Genomic DNA, 14,015 nt, shown 5'->3' on the forward strand with positions numbered 1-14,015 from the left:
GGAATGGAAGGGTGTTTGCTGACCACTCCCCCTGCCTTGAACTGAGGAGAACTGACGATAGATGACTTTTACATTTTGTCAGAGGTGTAAATAGGTTGTCCAAACAGTTATTTCAAAACAGCTAGTGTTTTGAAACCACACACACACACACACACACACACACACGAGTTGGACAAAGAGTTGGGTATGGTCTGTCAAGGCAACTGAAACCAGACATTTATTTTACTTGGTACAGAACTTCTGTGCATATGTCCTTAGGAGTTCTGGTAATGGCATCAGGGTATATAAGGCAACCAGAATTATCAGTGAGATGAATGTGTCCCTGAAGATGGGTGGCGGGAGGTGTAGGGGTGAGAACCTAGGCACTGAGATAGAGGTGGGCTCAGGGAATTCTGTATGTCTGAGAAGGTTCAGGTTCCCAGGAGGTGGTCCTTCTTTGAAGTTTGAAACTCAGGATGTTTAGGAACAAGTAGTAGAAGAACTACTTAACTCAGTGTAGTGATAAAAACCTTGAATTTTGGAGTTACATAAACTTGGCTCTACCTGGCAAGCTGCGGCCTCTGTGAGCCTGTTTCCTTATTTCTTCTTGGCAGGGATGATGCAGGCAAATCGTGGGACGTGGTGGCAGTCAGTAAAGGTGGTTTGAGTTGAACATTTAGACAGATTCCCAAATGGTAGATGGTAATATACTCTTTAGGGTTTTTAGGAACATCTCTAAAACCCTGGATATTTCCATCTTATACTGAGAAGTTGTTGGAGATCCAGCTTGTGCTATGTCACCTTTGTCAGAGAAGGGATAATCTGAGGCTAGAGAAATTGGATCTGACCTCACTGATCATAGTTTCAAGTCTGAAAGCTTTTTTTTTTTTTTTTAATTTGGAATTACACGTTCTGGTGCTTGTGTATGTGTTTCGTCAGTGATTTGATGCAAAACTTCCAAGTAGCTTTTCCTCTGAGAACAGGACCCTGTGAAATAATGTCAGGAGGGTTCTTCCCTTGCAGAGAGGAACAGTTCTCTCAAATTTAGAAAAGGGCCCTGTTCCCGAGGATCATTTGCAAATAGATAATTTGAAATGTGGAATACATTTTCCCAAAAAACAATGTGGTTAGGTCACCGGCCTGACCTAAAAAGCTTTAAATTTAGCATCTTACTTGAAGTAGCAATTTGCTAATAGTAGGGTCATCAATTTGAGGTTCTGGGAACAGGACTTGCAAAACAGGTGGGCTGAAGAAAAACAGTTTCTGGTCTTTTTTTTTTTTGGCCCTGGGTTGAATTTGAATTAGGCAGAGCTTTGCCTTACTCTCATCCCCCTTTCTCTTTAGGTCTCCAGGCCTCCTGGGACATTTGCTTTCCTCAAGGCCACTCCAGGAAGGCTCTAGTCCCCCAAATGTCACTTGTTCTAGAACCTACTTAGAACTTTGTTCCCTTTGTTCATGTAACTGATGTAAGCTAGGTTTTAGGAGGATGGCATTGGGACAGATTTATATTACATTGTGAGTGACTGATAGTCTGTCACTCTTCTTGGAAAGTTTTCATTTTCATTTGTTTATTAAAACTATTTTTTGAGAGTTTTCATTTTTATTTATTTACATTTTTAGTTGGCTGCATTGGGTGTTCGTTGTGGCATGCAGGCTTAGTAGTTGTGGCTTACGGGCTTAGTAGCCCTGGGATGTGAGATCTTAGTTCCTTGACCAAGGATCAAACCTGCATCACCTGGGTTGGAAGGCAAATTCTTAACCACTGGATCACCAGGGAAGTTTTGAGAGTTTTCATTTTTAAAGGAAGGGTCTTACTAATCTGACACACCTCCAATAGTAGATTCAGGCCCACAACTCCCAACCTACAAAATAGGTGTATTTGGAATTCACAGTTTTTCAGATTTCAGAAGGCAGTGTTCCATAATCAAACCGAAAGATCCATGCAGCAAAACATAGACTCCAGCTGAATGGGATGCACACATTACTCTGTTTTTCTTTCCCTAGCTCCTGAAAATATAGAAAATCCATTTAAAATAGTTTATTTATGATTACAATAGTATCATAATGCTAGTTTTTAATAGTAATGTGTAGCTTAGAAAGTGGAAGTCCTTTATAAATCTTACCTCCTGGAGATGACAACTATTAACTTTGGTGTTTAACTGTTTAGATTTTTCAGGGCATGAGCTAATAGGTATATGTATTGTTAATGTTAGTATATAAATAGTTTTTTTTAACAACAGTAAGATTATATTGTATATAGTATGTTTTTGAAGTTCAGTTGCTAAGTCCTGTCCACCTCTTTGTGTCACCATGGACTGTAGCACACCAGGCTTCCCTGTCCTTCACTCTCTCCTGGAGTTTGCTCAGATTCGTGTCCGTTGAGTTGGTGATACCATCCAACCATCTCATCCTCTGTCGCCCCCTTCTCCTCCTGCCCTCAATCTTTTCCAGCATCAGGGTCTTTTCCAGTGAATCAGCTCTTCCCATTAGGTGGCCAAAGTATTGGAGCTTCAGTTTCAGCATCAGTCCTTCCAGTGAATATTCAGGATTGATTTCCTTTAGGATTGATGGTTTGATTTCCTTGCAGTCCAGGGGATTCTCAAGAGTCTTCTCCAGCACCACAATTCGAAAGCATCAGTTCTTCGGTGCTCAGCCTTCTTTGTGGTCCAATGCTCAGATGTGTAAGTGACTACTGGAAAAACCATAGCTTTGACTATACAGACCTTTGTCGGCAAAGTGATGTCTCTGCTTTTTAATATGCTGTCTAGGTTAGTCATAGCTTTGCTTCCAAGGAGCAAGTGTCTTAATTTCATGGCTGCAGTCACTGTCTGCAGTGATTTTGGAGCCCAGGAAAAGAAAATCTGTCATTGTTTCCACTTTTTCTCCATCTATTTGCTATGAGATAATGAGACTGGATGCTGTGATCTTAGTTTTTTGAATGTTGAGTTTTAAGCCAAGTTTTTCACTCCCCTCTTTTTTGATGCAGATGACACCACTCTAATAGCAGAAAGCAAAAAACTAAAGAGCTTCTTGATGAGGGTAAAAGAAGATTGAGTTCAGGATTGATTTCCTTTAGGATTGATGGTTTGATTTTCACTCCCTTCTTTTTTGATTTCCCCCCTTTTTTGATCACCTGGGTTGAAGCTCTTTAGTTCTTCGCTTTCTGCCATTAGAGTAGTGTCATCTGCATATCTGAGGTTGTTGATATTTCTCCCAGCAATCTGGATTCCAGCTTGTGATTCTTCCAGCCCAGAATTTCTTTTTATATACTCTGCATGCAAGTTAAACAGGGTGACAGTATATAGCCTTGACCTACTCCTTTCCCAGTTTTGAACCAGTCTGTTGTCCCATGTTCGGTTTTAACTATTGCTTCTTGACCTGCATACAGGTTTCTCAAGAGACAGGTAAGGTGGTCTGGTATTCCCACCTCCTTAAGAATTTTCCACAGTTTGTTGTGATCCACTCAGGCTTTAGTGTAGTCAATGAAGCAGAAGTAGATGTTTGTCTGGAATTCCTTTGCTTTTTCTGTGATCCAGTGGATATTGGCAATTTGGTCTCTGGTTCCTCTGCCTTTTCTAAATCCAGCTTGTACGTCGGGAAGTTCTTGTTTTACGTACTGTTGAAACTTAGCTTGAAAGACTTTAAGCATTACCTTGCTAGCGTGTGAAATGAGCGCAGTTGTATGGTAGTTTGTACTTTCTTTGGCATTCCCTTTCTTTGGGATTGGAGTGAAAACTGACCTTTTCCAGTCCTGTGGCCACTGCTGAGTTTTCTCATTTTTCTGGCATATTGAGTGCAGCACTTTCACAGCATTATCTTTTAGGATTTGAAATAGCTCAGCTGGAATTCTGTCACCTCCACTAGCTTTGTTTGTAGTAATGCTTCCTAAGGCCCACTTGACTTCACACTCCAGAATGTCTGGCTCTAGGTGAGTGACCACACCATCGTGATTATCTGGGTCATGAAGATCTTTTTTGTACAATTCTTCTGTGTATTCTTGCCACCTCTTAATCTCTTCTGCTTCTGTTAGGTCCTTACTGTTTCTGTCCTTTATTGTGCCCATGTTTGCATGAAATGTTTCCTTGGTACCCAGTGTTTTTTTGAAGAGATACTAGTCTTTCCCGTTCTGTTGTTTTCCTCTATTTCTTTGCATTGTTCACTTAAGGCTTTCTTATCTCTTCTTTCTATTTTCTGGAACTCTGCATGCAGTTGAGTATATCCTTCCCTTTCTGCTTTGCCTTTTGTGTCTCTTCTCAGCTATTTGTAAGGCCTCCTCATTCAACCACTTTGCCTTCTTGCATTTCTTTTTCTTTGGGATACATTTGGTCACCACCTGCTGTACAGTGTTACCAACCTTTGTCCATAGTTCTTCAGGCACTCTGTCTTCCAGATTAATCTGTTGAATCTATTCATTACCTCCACTGTATAATCATAAGGGATTTGATTTAGGTCATACTTAAATGGTCTAGTGGTGTTCCCTGCTTTCTTCAATTTAAGTCTGAATTTTGCAATAAGGAGCTCATGATCTGAGTCACATTCAGCTCCAGATCTTTTTTTTGCTGACTGTTTAGAGCTTCTCCATCTTTGGCTGCAAAAAATATATTCAGTCTGATTTCGGTGTTGACCATCTGGTGATGTCCATGTGTAGAGTCATCTCTAGTGGTGTTGGAAGAAAGAGTTTGCTATGACCATTGTGTTCTCTTGGCAAAACTCTGTTAGGCTTTGCTCTGCTTCCGTTTCCATTCCAAGGCCAAACTTGCTTGTTACTCCAGTTATCTCTTGACTTCCTGCTTTTGTGTTCTAGTCCCCTGTGATGAAAGGACGTCTGTTTTTGGTGTTAGTTCTAGAAGGTTTTGTAGGTCTTCATAGACCTGTTCATCTTCTTTGGCATTAAGGGTTGGGGCATAGACTTGGATTACTGTGAAGTTGAATGGTGCAGTTTTATTTCTTCAACTACTAATATTTAGGCTGTTTTTCTCGTGTCAGTAATTTAGATTTTATTCTTTTCAAAAAGCCAGGAAGATTTCCATCATGTGGGCATATCATTATTAACCTGTCACCTTATTGATTGATTGATAGGTTGTTTCTGATTTTTTCGATGTAGTAAGCACTTTTATATATGTCTTTGTCTATTTTTGAGGGCACATCTGTAGAGTTGATTGCTACTGTTGGCTTATATGGGTGTATAAGCCATATGGCTTATGTGGGTATAGTTTTACTTCAAGAGATAGCACCGAGTTGCCCCCTCAGCAGAATCTACCATCTAAGGCTGTACCAGCAGTACAGGAGCATGCCTCTCTCCCCATCCCCAATCAGTGCCAGATGTTTTTAATCTGCCGACCTGATTTAGAAAAGCAGTCTCATCTGATTTCCATTTCATTGCTTATTCGGGATGTTGGTAATTTTTAAATTTTGTTTATCGGCCATTTTTTTTCTTCTTCTTTGAGTTGCCTGTTTATGTCTAAAAGGTCAGCTTGGCTTTACTTTTCTAACCTTTCTGCCTGGCTGGAGAGCAGGAGGAGAGAGCATGGCAGAGCCACTGGGTATATCAGTTGTTGAGGGCACTGCCAGCACTGCCCAGCTCCTTGCAGACAGAGTAAGGGGAGACAGGAAGCCAGTGAGTTTGGCTTAACAAGCCAATACTTTATCCTGGGAGTACATGTCTGGTTATGCAAGGGCTTGGGTGTTGGTTTAAAAGTGTGTGTGTGTGTGTGCGTGCATGCGTGCGTGCATGCGTGTGTGTGTGTTGGGAGGGGAGGATTTTATTTATCTGATTGCTTTCTCATTTTCTTTGTCAAGACTCTTCAGAGGATGCCCCTCCCACCACTCAGAACTTCATCATTCCAAAGAAAGAGATCCACACTGTTCCAGATATGGGCAAATGGAAGCGTTCTCAGGTACCAGTGGTGTCTGCACTGTGGGTTCAGACCTGGCATGAGAGACTTGGGCTTTTTCAAAGTGGTTTTCTAGGCTGGGGTGGGGCTGTGGGCTCTTGACCCTTCTTGTTTTTGGAGCCAGAGCTGTCTAGAAGCTAGGGAAAGAAGTGACAGGGGAGCTGGCTGTCTCTCCCCGCTCAGGGGCAGTACACAGTGTTCTTTAGTGGGAAGGTCTCTGGGAGCCAGGGTGAAGACAGCCATGGAGAGTTCTGCTCCTGGTTCTTGTAAGCCATTGCCCCTTGGGCGTTACTGTATTGATTGCACATCTGAAATGGTAGACCCCTTTGATGTTTGGTTCCAAGTAATAGCAGGTCTGGGAGTCAGCATATCACATGGAGAGGAGTGCTAAGTTGACATAGTTGCTAAGTTGTGCCTGACTCTTTGGCGACCCTGTAAACTGTAGCGCGCTAGGCTCCTCTGTCCATGGGATTTCCCAGGCAAGAATACTGGAGTGGGTTGTCATTTCCTACTCCAGGGGAATCTTCCTGACCCAGGGGTTGAACTTGTATCCTGCTTTGGCAGGCGGATTCTTTACCATCTGAGTTGCCCGCGAAGTCCCAGGCCAGAGAGGTGGCTGAGCCTGAAACACCAGGGAACTGGGATCCCAGCCAGCTTTCTGCACTTCTTCCCCGGGGTAGGCAGAAGATAACAGCTTGTACCTGCCATGCTTCTGGTACAGGCTGTGAAAAAGACTGGGACTATGAAAAAGAAAGCCAATTTCAAGTTCTCAGGAATGGCCTTGGGTCCAGCTGCTTTCAGTTGCCTGTACCTGGTCTGAGCAGGTGGGGCGGGAAGTGTTGCTTGTGCAGAAGGGTGGCCGGGGGTCCTGGCGAGCTTGGCAGGTTCTCTGTGAGGAGTCTGCTGTGTTGACCTTGAGCCCAAGCCCTGCTGCCGCTGTGTCCTGGCCTCTCTGGGGCTGTGGCCACACAAGCCTACCTGGCTCCTCTTTCACAAGCCTGCCCTTTGAGTATCGGGATGGTTATCATGTCTTTTCTGAGTTGTCGTCTCCTCCAGGTCTTCACCAGGATAAACACCTGAGGCCCTTAGCTGTTGGAAGGTGTGGCTCGAGGCCTTTCATCATCTTGTTTGTTGGCCCTCAGTTTCTCAGCCTCACCACTACTGACGTTGATAGATAATCCTTTGTCATAGGGGCTGTCCTGTGCACTGTAGGATGTTTCATAACACCCCAGCCTCTTCCTACTCCATGCCGGTAGCAGCCCTCCTCCTGCTTACCACAACCAAGAACGTCTCCAAGCATGTGGGAAGTCTCCTGGGAGCCATCTTGTCCAGGTTGAGGCCCGCCGTTCTTCTCTTCCCTGAACCTGCAGGGTTGTCTGAATCCAAATGTGGCTGTAGTTTCTTGCTTTCCCCTGGATGTTCTCCAAAAAAGATGGGGTATTTATAATGTGCCAGGTACTTTAGCTCATTTAATTGCTACAGAAAACCTGGGAGGTGGACTCTGAGGTCATCTCCATTTTGAAGGTGAGAAAACTGAGGCCAGGAGGTGAAGACGCTTAGCCTGGTGGCACAGTCACTGGTTGAGGTGAGACTCCAGAGAGTCACCCCCATGACTCAGAGCCCCAGGGGCTGAGCTGCTGGGCTCTAGGCCACAGGTTGCAGCCTAACTTGACCCTCCTGCTTTTGTAAGTAAAGTTTTATTGGAAAACAGCCCTGCTCATTTAATTTACATGTTGTTTGTGGTTACTTTCATTCTGTAAGAGCAGAGTTGAGAATTTGTGAACCGGAACATGTGGCCCTTGGAGCCTAAAATATTGACTCTCTGGTGCTTTGCAAGTGGTTTGCTAGCCCTGCTCTAGGCACCCACACTTTTTGGGAAGTGTGTTTTGACTGATGCCTGAGGAAGTCTTTTACTTGCTCTGAAGCTCATCGATCAAATGTGTGAAACTGCTGCAGCCAGACAGGGGGCTGTGTGTTGACCACAGTGCTTCACCAGGCGGCAGACGGAGTGCAGTGGCCAGGAGCTTGGGGCTGGAAGCTCAGGGCTGCCTTGTTCTCTTCTTGTGACTTAGGCACAGTGCCTAACTGGGCCAAGTGTCCGTTTCCTCTACCATAAAATGGGGTTCGTTCGGGGCTCAAATGATGGAAAGCCAGAAAAGCGCGTGGCCCAGTGCTCACGGGGGTGCAGTGAGCTTTACGGAGCTGTAGGCATAACAGTTATTGCTGATGGTGTGGGCAGAAACTTCGCACAGTCATGTTTACAAGTCTTAGTCACTGAGAGCCCTGGAGCCATGTGGGAACAGTGACTGTGGCAGCGACACGCCCTCGTGCGGCTGCTTCTTGGATCCTGGTGTGCTTCGCGGGAGCGGTTGTGAGCGCTGGCGCAGTCAGGACGAGGACTCAGGCTTGCCCTGCACTGTGGGTGTTGCTGTAGCTGATGTGGTGGGCCCGCCCTGTGGCCTGCACTTCCACCTGCAGCCATTCCACAGGCCGCTCTAGGAATGTTCCCTTCCAGACCCTGAGCAATCACCTCTCAGGGCTTACCTTGGCTTGCTGTGGCCACCCAAACATCGATTTTTTTGTTTTTTTGGGGCCATGCCATGCGAGATCTTAGTTCCCTGACCAGGGATCAAACCCGTGCCCCCTGCAGGCATTGGGAGCATAGAGTCTAAACCACTGGGCCACCAAGGAAGACCCCCCACTGGCATCCCTAAGGCTTGGATAAAGAAGAAGAAAGGAAGTGAGAGGTGAAAGGGATGAAGAAGAAACAAGACCACATGGAAGTTGCTAGCGCCCAAGAACTGCCTCTCCAGAGGCCTGCGCCTCAGTGCGTTCTTAACTGTGTGCTGGCTGTAACCTGCAGCCCAAGGGAAGAGGGTGCCCTACTGGGAGCTGGGGATGGGGGTGCTGGGGGACCTGGCCATGGCTGGAAAACAGCTTCATCTCCTGCGGGCAGGGCATCTGCACACAGGCACACAGCTGGTCTGCCTGTTGGGGGAAACATCTGGAAAGTTCCCAGGGGGCGGACCCTTGGTATAGTATAATGATGGAGCACTCCCCACTCTGCTCTGGAGTTTGGCTGGCTGGGTCCTAGCTCCGTGTCCAGTGATACCTTGGTCTTAGGAGTTACTTTCCCCGAAGCCTTGGTGTCCTCGTGTGTAAAATGGGGACAGTGATGGGTTATTGTGCAGAGAAACAGCTGGCAGCAGTAGTGAGTGCACAGTACACTGGCTAGAGGCCTGGGTGTTCTGGTGGCCCTTGGCCAGGGTGGCTCAGGGTGGGGTATTTGGCATTGTCTTTGCACTCTCCGGCTATCAGGTGGGGAGCCGGGGGCAGCCTGGAGCTCCCTAGGCTGGGCAGAGCTGGGGGCTGGCTGGGGTGTAGAGGGTGCAGGTCTGACACCTCCACGTCCTCAGTCCCCTCTCTGTTTGGCAGGCGTACGCTGACTACATCGGATTCATCCTCACCCTCAACGAAGGTGTGAAGGGGAAGAAGCTGAGCTTTGAGTACAAGGTCTCCGAGGTAGGCCTGGTCGGGGCGGGCCCTTTCCCAAAACAGCTCCCAGAGCCCGCAGTGGGACTGGTGGGCCAGGTGCAGGAAATACGATCAGCCAGACACATGTGCAGTTGACACTGTTGACACTGAACTATTTCTACTTTTTTAAAAAGTCTGTGTAGATGTGTATTTATAGAATTGGGACCAAGGTATACAAGCTGTTTTATAGCCTACATTTTTGGAGTGGGGGCAAGCCTTGTAGCTTGTGGGATCTTAGTTCCCTGACGAGGGATTGAACCCCAGGTGTTGGCACTGGAAGCTTGGAGGTCTAACCATTGGACTGCCAGGGAATTCCCCAGCCTGCACTTTTGTTAACTGGTGTTTCATGTAATTTTAAAATTAAAAATGATCACAAAAGAAGTAAACATGCCAACTGAAGAGATTACTGTTAGAAACTTGTGTGACACTAACAAAAAAGCTTGGCCTCACCCTATATTCCATGGAGAAGACAATGGCAACCCACTCCGGTACTCTTGCCTGGAAAATCCCATGGACAGAGGAGCCTGGTGGGCTGCAGTCCATGGGGTCGCTGAGAGTCGGACGTGACTGAGCGACTTCACTTTCACTTTTTGCTTCCGCGCATTGGAGAAGGAAATGGCAGCCGATTCCAGTGTTCTTGCCTGGAGAATCCCAGGGGCTGGGGAGCCTGGTGGGCTGCCGTCTGTGGGGTCGCACAGAGTCAGACACGACTGAAGCGACTTAGCAGCAGCACCCTGTATTCCTCCCCATAACTGATTCCTAGGGACAGCCCCCTATTAACAGTGTGGGGACTGTCACCTAGACCTTCCCCGGGAGCTCCTCTGCCCTTGAGCCATGCCCTCACTGGTTTAAACAGCCCCCAAATTAGACTTTGAGGTCATTTCCCCAAACACTGCTGCTCTGAATGCCCCCGCACATAGGTCTGTGTGGGCATTCTTTCCTAAAGTTTCATTCGTAGAGGTGGCAGTTCTGAGGTGAAGGGCGCACACTGCTTGGTAGGGGCTCTTTGGCTGTGTTTCAAAGACAGGGTTGTTTATGGAGGGAGTGCAGGAGTTGTGGGGAAGCTCCTACCCGTGGAAGGTGTGGTCTCGCCAGCTGCTGGCTCTTGCTGTACTCCCACCTCCCAGCTCTGGGTCCTGGGCCTCCAGGGGCCTCCGGAGGTCTTGTTCAGGCAGCCTAGCACTCCCTCGAGCTTTCTCTTATCTCAGACCTCAGGCCCAAGCAGCCTCTCAATGCCTTGGCCACCCAGCTCTCTAGCCTTAGCTTTGGCCTATTGGGGACGGCCTGGCCCTGGCCTGGCCGTCTGTCGACCTGCTGCAAGGCTGGCATAGGCCTCATGCTCCTGGCCACTGACTGGCTGCTGGGTGACCGAGGTCCTGTGGAACGCCAGACCTGTGTTGGGGATTGACAGCCTTCAAGAGAAGGGAGTTGGTCCACCAGTGACTTCTTGGTTCCTCCTGGGCCTGGTCACTGCTCTGGGGCTTTGGCTGTGGGGAGAGAGGGCACCTCCTTGAGCCTGTGGTAAGGAACGGTCAGCTGTGCTCAGTGGGCTGGCGAATGTGGCGGGGGGAGGCTAATTAAAGGAGAGAATTGTAATTACCCCAGCAGATCCTGAGCCTCCAAGTCCCTCTCAGGTCCCTTAATTAGCCCTGAGACTTTGATGGTAGCTGTCCATACCAGCCAGGCGTTGTCTTAGAGCAGAGGCTGTTCTTTAGGCAGGATTGCAGCCTGCTTGAGTGCTGGGGTTCTAGAGTCAAGCTGACCAGGTTTTGATAACCTCTTACTTCTGAGCTCTATGGCCCTGTCCCCTCTGACACTCCATCTCCTCATCTGTCGAGTGGGAAGAGCTGCAGACCTACTCATGGCCCCTGGGGAGCATTCACTGTGATCCAGCATTCACTGTGATCCCATCCATGTGTAGGTGTCTTTTTTTGGCACAATGCCTGGCATGTACTAGGCAACACTATCATTTATCAGCCATTGTTATCATTAGCTGTTTTTCAGTTTCCAGTAGCATTGTTGTTGCTTCACTTGGGGCTCTTCCTGAGCTGGGTTCATCCTCGCTTAGGGGACAGAGATGGCTAGCGTGGTCTCCAGGGGTCTCCCAGCTGCTACCCACAGCTGACAGGGGCAGCTGAAGGCACCGCACCCAGCACGCGGCCTCCTGTGCCGCCTGCGGCAGCTGCCTGACTCCCCTGCTGCTGCTTGCTCCTGGCTCTTGGTGCAGGGTACGCAGCTGCTGCTGGGGAAAGGGCCGAGGGGCCTGGGATTGGCGTCCGGACCACCTGCAGCAAAGGGAGCCGTGGGGTGGGATTGTCTAGACCCACGTTTAGAAGGCTCTCCTTCCTTTTGGAATTGTCCTATTTTGGGGGACTTAAAATTTAAAAAAAAATTTTTTTTTCTTTTTTTATAAAATAAAGCTGACAGTAGATAGGAGGCTTACATTTTGCTGTAGTTTCGTGTGATTTTTAAAATGAAGGCAGAATTTTAAATCGACAAGTAAATTGTACTGGTCCATGAAATCCGAAAAGGACTCTTTGGTCCAAGGAGAAAGAAGGTGGCTCCAATGATTCTCCATGCTTCCTGGGGGTCTCAGCCCACAACTCCTTCCCCTCCAGCCCCTCTCCCCCAGCCAGCCAAACAGTAGAGGCAGCCCCTGCACTCAGAAAGCCCTCTCCAGGAGGACCTGGGAGCCTCTAATTATTCATTGGCCCAGCTGGCTTGGCTCCTGCCCGCCTCTGAGCACCTTCTTTGTCTCATTTGATGGGGGACCAGTAGTCTGGTGCCTCGTGGGGCCACTCGTCCTCAGAAATCTCAGTTGCTTTGTGGGGCCAGGTTTGCTGGGACCCTGTCAGCTCTTCCTGGTGACCTAGTTCTTCACAGCGCCAGACAGTGGCAGTGCTTTTGGTCACGTTTCAGCAATGCAGCTTTGTGTCATCCTGGCCCTATGGCCAGCTAGAAGGGAAACTTCTTCCTCTTACAGGTAACTTTCCTCTCCTCCCAGGCCCCAAGTGTGGGTGAGGGAGGGCAGCACCAGGGCCACCGTCACGCTGTTTGTGCAGACTGCCGTGTGGTCCGTGCCTCCTGGAGCTGCGTTGGGGTGGGGAGGGGGTGCCCTGACTCCCACATACTCCGTTAGCTCAAGCCTGCCGTTTTCCTCCATACAGCTATACGCTCGGCTCCCGGGGCCATTTCTGTGTGTGGGCTCAGCAATGGTATACCTGACCGTGCCTTGCCCTCTGGGTCACAACTGTCCCCATGGGTGTCCCTTGCAATCTCCTACCAGCGTGGAACTCCCAGAGACGTCTCCTCAGCCCATTTGTGCCCGGCGGACTCAGGCAGGATCTGCTTCTGGGCAGGACCCCCCCTCCCAGGCCACCTGCCTCCACGTGTCTCCGTGTCGTGCTCCTGAGCCTACCGAACCTTTGTCTTGGCTCGTTTCACGGGCCGTATCTGGAACAAGCGCCTTTGGAGCCACCCTCACAGACCTGTGCTGGAGCGAGACAGCCTCACCTGATTTCTGTGTTGAGTAATGTTCGGTGTGCTGACACCGCCTGGCCTGTCACACCGATCCCACTGCTTAAAGCCTGCTCTGTGAGAAAGGCAGAGCTGAGAGATATGAGCCGGGTCTTAGCCACCGCTGCCCACACGCGGACCTGTGGCCCCGGCTTTCCACAGAGGGAACAGCTGGAATAGCCCAGATGCTTAGCAGTGAGGGAGTGGGTAATAGTCACAGCGCTTCGGTGCAGTGGAATGTCGCTCGCTAGCAAGAGGCTTTCGCAAAGGCCACACTTCTGTGGTGCTTGGAACGAGGGTTGTGAGGGAGCTGATGAGACTACAAAGTAGCGTGTGCCCCAAGACCCAGTTTGAGGGTGTGTGTGTGTAGATGTGCCCTGTCACCCTGTGCCAGACATGCGCTGGTGTGCTTCATGAGTTGCCACTTAGGCCTCGAGGCGGCCCTCAGCATTATTTACCCATTTTTATGCCCATCTTTGAGATGAGCAAACAGGCTCAGAGCGTTGAAGTTACTTGGTCAAGGTTTTGCAGCAACCAAATGATGTTTTAACTGGGATTTATTTATAAAACATTTATTTTATTTTTGTAGTTTTGGGTCTTAGTTGCAGCCCAGGGGCCTCTTTCTGGTTGTGGAATGCGCGCTTAGTTGCACCACAGCTTGTGGGTGCTTAGTTCCCAGATCAGGAATTGAGCCCACATCCCCTAAATTGGAAGACAGATTCTTAACCACTAGGCCACCAGGGAGGTCCCTTAGCTGGGATATAAATCCAGGTCCAGCTGCCTTCAAAATTCTAACCATGATAAGCAGTGAAAAACATAAAATGATGATATGGAAGAGTATGTTAAAATGTTAAGACAGACTCTCCTGCTATCTGAAAGTAAGAGTGTTTCTGTGGAACCTTTTGTGAGCAGAAGTGGTGCAGAGGGAAAATCCTTTGCACTGAAAATCCTCTTCGGGTTTCTTTTGGTTAGCAAGAACCATTGCTACTGTAGGACCTGAGTGAGAGTGAAGTGGTGGAAAGTGAGCTTGCAGCACCCAGGGGATGCCTTGTGGCGTTGATTTCCGGGTGGCAGGATTACCTGTCGTCTTTG

At 48.4% G+C, this 14,015-nt stretch overlaps 1 protein-coding gene across 2 annotated transcripts in view; it reads left to right on the forward strand.

Annotated features, from left to right (window-relative positions):
- The window catches only part of PTPA (protein phosphatase 2 phosphatase activator), a 33,458-nt gene that overhangs the window by 956 nt on the left and 18,487 nt on the right, over positions 1 to 14,015 (forward strand). For both annotated transcript variants that reach the window (XM_052647644.1, XM_052647645.1), the window contains exons 2-3: positions 5,779 to 5,876; positions 9,309 to 9,395. In XM_052647644.1, coding sequence (XP_052503604.1) covers positions 5,779 to 5,876; positions 9,309 to 9,395 — 185 coding nt within the window. The remainder of the gene's footprint in view (positions 1 to 5,778; positions 5,877 to 9,308; positions 9,396 to 14,015) is intronic.

Source organism: Budorcas taxicolor, chromosome 11 (assembly GCF_023091745.1).
Source record: "Budorcas taxicolor isolate Tak-1 chromosome 11, Takin1.1, whole genome shotgun sequence".
NCBI classification, from domain to species: domain Eukaryota; kingdom Metazoa; phylum Chordata; class Mammalia; order Artiodactyla; family Bovidae; genus Budorcas; species Budorcas taxicolor.